The sequence below is a fragment of the Sparus aurata genome, chromosome 23 (assembly GCF_900880675.1).
Source record: "Sparus aurata chromosome 23, fSpaAur1.1, whole genome shotgun sequence".
NCBI classification, from domain to species: domain Eukaryota; kingdom Metazoa; phylum Chordata; class Actinopteri; order Spariformes; family Sparidae; genus Sparus; species Sparus aurata.
The window spans coordinates 1,878,966-1,884,965 of record NC_044209.1 but is presented as its reverse complement, the minus strand read 5'-3'; the positions used below and the strand labels follow the sequence as shown (position 1 = coordinate 1,884,965).

At 44.0% G+C, this 6,000-nt stretch overlaps 1 protein-coding gene across 2 annotated transcripts in view; it reads right to left on the bottom strand.

Moving 5' to 3' along the window:
* Positions 1 to 739: 739 nt before the first annotated feature.
* Positions 740 to 6,000, bottom strand: part of LOC115576281 (von Willebrand factor C domain-containing protein 2-like) — a 53,958-nt gene continuing 48,697 nt past the window's right edge. The window contains exons 3-4 of one of the 2 annotated variants that reach the window (XR_003982805.1): positions 4,710 to 4,931; positions 740 to 2,006 (exon numbers count right to left, since the gene is read on the bottom strand). Coding sequence is in view for 1 of the 2 variants with exons in the window: in XM_030408806.1 (XP_030264666.1) it covers positions 4,816 to 4,931 (116 nt within the window). In the remaining variant the exon portion in view is untranslated. Of the gene's footprint in view, positions 4,932 to 6,000 lie in introns of both variants that reach the window. The other variant, XM_030408806.1, reaches the window with a different exon arrangement.

The following is a 6,000-nucleotide window of genomic DNA, read 5'->3' as shown; positions in this document are numbered from 1 at the left end:
TTGGGCCTACAGCTGAAAGTCATTAGTAGAAGCCTGACGCTGGTACAGACAAAAGGTGCAGATTATTGACTATCTAGCTGCATCACCACCACCAAGGAGGGAATTGCGAATGCTCCAATGGCAGATTCTATAAATCCAAAATGTCAGCGTTCTTTGAAAGGAAGTGACATCACATAGAACCTCCCTATATTGTACGTAGGCTATTTATCAGAGACAGATTTAAGATTAATTTGACTGTTACCTTTGCAGGATATGCAGAAAGCACCGATCCAAGCCCACACTGTCGGTGCATAAAGGGTCCATCTTCTATAAGTCACGCAGAAGTCTGCAGAACCATCTTGAGTTTATGTACAGGTTTGTTTGTTTTATGCATGAGTTTAAAATGTAGTCCTACACCTGCCATGTTGGGGACCCACAGGTGTTTCAAAATAATTAATTAGTTCTAAGCCAATCAGAAACACAACACAAATTGAAACACCTGTATTGGTCCCCAACATGGCAGGTGTAGGACTACATTTGAAACTCATGAATAGTTCAGTGACCTTGTGGTTAGAGTCTTCCTTGAATTCGTAACGTTGCAGGTTCGATACCCACCGTCCCCTGTCGGGTCATAGTACAAATTATACCCGATACCCCTGCTTGGCACTCAGTATGAAGGGTTGGATTGGATTCTAGCCTGTCCAGGGAGTGTATGTTGTTGGGTTTAAATCTGTTAAGAAATGAGACACGGACACGGAGATTGTCTTTCTAGGCAAAGGGGAAGAGCAGAAGTCAGCAAACAAAGTCTGGGCTTCCGAGTTCCAATGAGCTGCTCTCCCCAAGCATCTTTTATTCACCTACAACAGGGCGTAAACGTATATGATTGCCTCTTTGACAGTACATATGAGTCATACATTTGTTATGCACGATGGAGAAGTACACGTACACACTTTCGGACCTATGGCCTTCAGCATCAATCCTTAACACAAACATTCTTATGATGTCCACCATCAGTTATTCACACAAGATGCCATTCGAGGCCTTGTGGTCTCGCCGGAGGGTGAGTGTGTTTTCTCCGCAGTACTTTTCCAGGAGCTCGGTACACTTCCACAAACATATAAAGGAAGACAAGCAGGTTATATCAATGCAATGCAAGAAACTGATAATATAAGCATAATTTTTCCAACATTTCCCTCCTGTTTATCAGTTTTATTGCTCGTACTTTTAGTTCGTCAGGTTACTATCTCTTGTCGCCATTTTCGATAATACCTTCATTGGAAAAAGACGAGGCGTAAAACATTTTTACACTCGGGAATCAGCATAAGGTTGAGGATTAACAAACTCATACCTTTGGGATAATAATTGCATTTGCACAAAACTTTGTTGAACAATTTTCACAAACATCGATCGTATACAGGGTATCACACAAGAGATAAAACAGAGGAACAACAGCATGACTACGAACACGGGTACCAATGCCTGTAGGAGAACCTGCCACCAGGTGCCGTTAAAGAATCCAGTCATCCAGTCCGGGAGTGGGTCGGCACCGGGGGTTTGCTCCAGCACATAGCTTTGGAGATCGGTCAGGTTTTGCAGAGCTTGGTTGATATCTCCTCCATCCGTCATGCCGTCAGGGATGTAGGTACAACATGTTTGTCCAATAACTGCACACACTCCTCCTTGTGATCCTGTTAGCAAGTCCAGAACAATCCGATTCTGCATCACCTTGCTCTGTCATCCTAATAGGACAGGGATCAGTTGTTTTCTTCACTGGGGTTTGAGACGGCCCTGCCGCTATATAGCAGAGCCCCCTTTGTAGCCCAGACTTCCCCACTGTCCAGTTGAGACAGAAGTAGGCTGCAGTTTGCAGTGGCTGAGGTGGATCCAAGTTGTCCTTTCTGCAATCTTTACTGCTGTCGGTGTTGTTAGCAGGACCTGGTACGGACCCTCCCACCGTGGGCTGGACCAACATTTTCTTTTGATGATTTTGACGAATATGTAGTCCCTGGCCTCACTTTCTGGCTGTCCTGTGGAGGGGGAAGAGAATCAGAGGGCAGTAAATTTGTTTTGAAAACATCTTTTTGGTCCAACAGTTTTCTCATGTGCTCCGCCAATGTTGTCTTTTCTTCAGATACCTCAAGGTCTTTTGAGAAAGCAGGGAGTCTAAATGCCCTACCATGAACTATCTCAAATGGGGTTAACCCTTTATCGGTCGGAGTGATTCTCATGTACAATTTCACTAGATCTAAGCAGTCAGGCCATGGTCTCTTTGTTTCTTCCATGCATTTCTTTAACCGAGATTTGACAGTCCCATTTGTTCTTTCTACCAGACCTGCACTTTGAGGGTGGTAGGCACAATGATTTTTTAGATTTATTTGTGTTTTGCAACTTGACTTACAACTTGGTTTACAAAATGTGCACCATTATCACTGTACAACACTTCGGGGATCCCATACTGTGGCACAATTGTTTTGCACAATGCTTTTGCTACTGTCAGTGAGTCTGCAGCTTTTGAAGGTATTATTTCATCCCATTTTGAATATACATCAACTAGTACTAAACAGTATTTGTATGGCCCGCTTCTGTTTAGTTCTATGAAATCCATGTGCATAGTCTGAAAAGGTTCAGTTGGTTCTGGGAATTTCCCTCGTTTTGGTCTTACATTGCCCTGTGGGTTGTGTTTTATGCAAATTACATATGATCTGCAAAAGTTTTTTGAGTAGGAATTCTGTCATCCCTCCTGTTGAGACATGGCAAGGCCCATGACTCAAAATGGCAGCAGCTTTGTACAAGTTTTTAGGGAGAATAGGTTTGTTAGCCTGTGTACACAGTCCTGTTTTGTCGGTTTCAGCGCCTTGTTTGACCCAATACTGTTTTTCATTATCAGGAGCAGAGGTCTGCATGTCACGGAGGACATCGAGGGTGATAAGAGGGTGTATTGCCTCTGCTGAGTATGTGTCAGAATTGCCAAAACATCCCGAGGACAGGCTTCCCTGTTGAGGTTATCATCCCCCTTCGTTTCCACTGTGTGACAATCTGGGCTGTCATTGAGGAAAGCATCACAGTCTTCGTCATCATAGAAAAATGTGTTCGCTCCTTTTCCTCTTTTCCCTTTCTTATTCTTGGAGTCTAAGTGTTTGGTTGCATGGCGGACCCACTGCATAGTGGTAGGAACGTCCGCGGTGTCAAATTCAATGAAATGTTTGCGGACCCAGCCTGCAACATCTGGGTGTAAACCATGCATAATAGCGTGTTTGAGTTGTTGTTGGTATGCATCAGTTTTAATTTCACTAAATGCTATACCACTATTAGCACGGAACACGGGTTCCATTCGGGCCCTAAAATCCTCAGGATCCTCGTCTGGTTTCTGTTTTATGGCAGCTATGCGAGAGTAGTTCGCGGTGAGCGCAAAAGCAGCCTTCACTCTAGTTGCTATTGCATCGAGAGCCTCTTTATAGTCTCCCGTTAGCAGTCCATCGGCTGAATATTCAAACACTGTCCCTACACCATTTCTCCCTATGTAATTACCCTTTACTCTCCCCCATTTAATTTTCAATGATGATTGCATAGCTTCCCCTGCTTCCTGTCCATTCAAGCGGTAGGAGTCTATCAGCTCTCTCATACATTTTATCCATTCCTCTGGATCATCCTCCGGTGGAGGAATGCCGGCTACAGCATTCGCGGCCTCCGCGAGGGTCCAAGGACGAAAAACGTACAGGATTGGAGGCTGATCCTCACCCCCCGCCTGAGGATTGGCAACTTGGATCTGGGGAAACACTTCTTCAGCTATCATATTTGAAGATTTTTTCTCTGGTGGTTTACTTTTTTGATTTCTGACAGTCAGGCTGGGGCTTCCAGCCAGGCTGTTCGTGGGGGTGTATCTGTTGGGTAAGTGGAGGAGGTCTTTTGGTCGCAAAGTGTGACTAGGGCCCCCCCTATTGCTAATTTCTACAGTTTTAGGAGATGGCACCTTTGGGTACAGAGGCGGACGGTTGGACAAATGGGAGGGCTTAGCTGCAGGTGCCGGTTTCGGCTCTGGAACTGGCTCTGGAACTGGCTCTGGAATGTTTTGTTCGACAGGCGCATTAGCTAATGGCACGTATGGGGGAGGTTCAGGCGCTTGCCTGCAGTTTGTCTCATTGTCTTCTTTGCGCACAAAAAGGATTTGGCTTTTCTTTGCTTCCTTTTTCACTTCTTTTTGCTTCTTTAGGTTATCCTGTCTGGCTTTACACTGTGTTAACCATCCTTGCGCTATGCGGAGCTCGTCAGCTCTTTTTTCATGCTTTTTCCCTCGCTTGGTGATGAGACTAGTCTCCAAGCGGGATATTAAATCCTCTATTTCTCATACTTTTAGGCGGCCTGTAAATCCATACTTCTTTTTCCATTTATCTAGATACTTGACACTTTGAGGATTCCATTGCTTCATATACTTTTTATCACCTGTACTGTCTTCATCTACAGTTTTACGAGAATTCTTCCCACCCATTGTGTGCAAATTTTCGTTTCAGTGATCGTTATTTTTAATGCTTTTCCCTAGTCTGCGTTGTGTTTTTTATGCGTTCTCTTCTACTTCAACAGGCCATAGACGTTCGTTAACACCGATAAGGTTTCAGTCTATGCTGCTGCTTCAAAGAGAAATACTACTTAAACAGATTTTAATTTTGTTTCTATTTTACTTTACCTAGGAATTTGCAATATCCTGTTTCTAAATGTAGGGTGTTTTTACTCACAAGAGAAGGTGATATGATTTTTCCTCAGTTCTCCGGTCCCGTCTCCTTAGTTTCAAAGTCCGGATCCCGTCAATCCAACCCTGTTCAGTTGGAGGGGACGTCTCCTTCAGGCCACCTGTTGTGGTCCTGCCCGTCGACGGGCTTCGGTGTGTCGTCCTCCTTCTGGCAGAGCTGGGTATGTTGGGATCCGGGTCACGGCACCAAGAAATGTTGGGTTTAAATCTGTTAAGAAATGAGACACGGACACGGAGATTGTCTTTCTAGGCAAAGGGGAAGAGCAGAAGTCAGCACACAAAGTCTGGGCTTCCGAGTTCCAATGAGCTGCTCTCCCCAAGCATCTTTTATTCACCTACAACAGGGCGTTAACGTACATGATTGGCTCTTTGACAGTACATATGAGTCATACAGTTGTTATGCACGATGGAGAAGTACACGTACACACTTTCGGACCTATGGCCTTCAGCATCTATCCTTCACACAAACATTCTTATGATGTCCACCATCAGTTATTCACACAAGATGCCATTCGAGGCCTTGTGGTCCCGCCGGAGGGTGAGTGTGTTTTCTCCGCAGTACTTTTCCAGGAGCTTGGTACACTTCCACAAACATATAAAGGAAGACAAGCAGGTTATATCAATGCAATGCAAGAAACTGATAATATAAGCATAATTTTTCCAACATATGTGTCCTTCCATACACCAAGCTTTACACCAAGTCGCCTCACGCTAATGAAAACGGAGATAGGCTCCTCGTCTATGGGCCACCTGGCCTAATATTACTCACCAATACTTCCTTTTGTTTATGTTCTTTCTTTTTAGATTTTCCCAGGGCCTGCGGTTGAGGCAAGTGGACCTGATGGATGATGGAGTTGCAGGAAGTAGCAGGACTCTGACAAAAATGGCCTCATCCATGAGAAAAGTATGAAACGTTTATGTAAATTAAACCTTTAAAGTTAAAATGTAGAATAGTGGAAAGCAACAGCATTCAATATAATGTATCTCTTTCTGTGAGTCTACACATGACTATCTAGTTGAATGCTCTTTAAAGTCGCTTTGGATAAAAGTGTCTTTAAAATGACTATTTTAATGTTAATCCCAATGTATCCTAATGTTGCTCTATAGACAATGTGTAAATGTTATATTTTGATATGATAGCCCCATACCAATTTACATATGTTTTCCTCTCCTCTGAAAGGTCTGCATCCGCGCTATCTACAAAGTCAGGCGTCAGGGTAACATGAAAGTCGGTGGGCGCCATCACTTTGTAATGCTGGACGAGAGCAAGTTCTCAC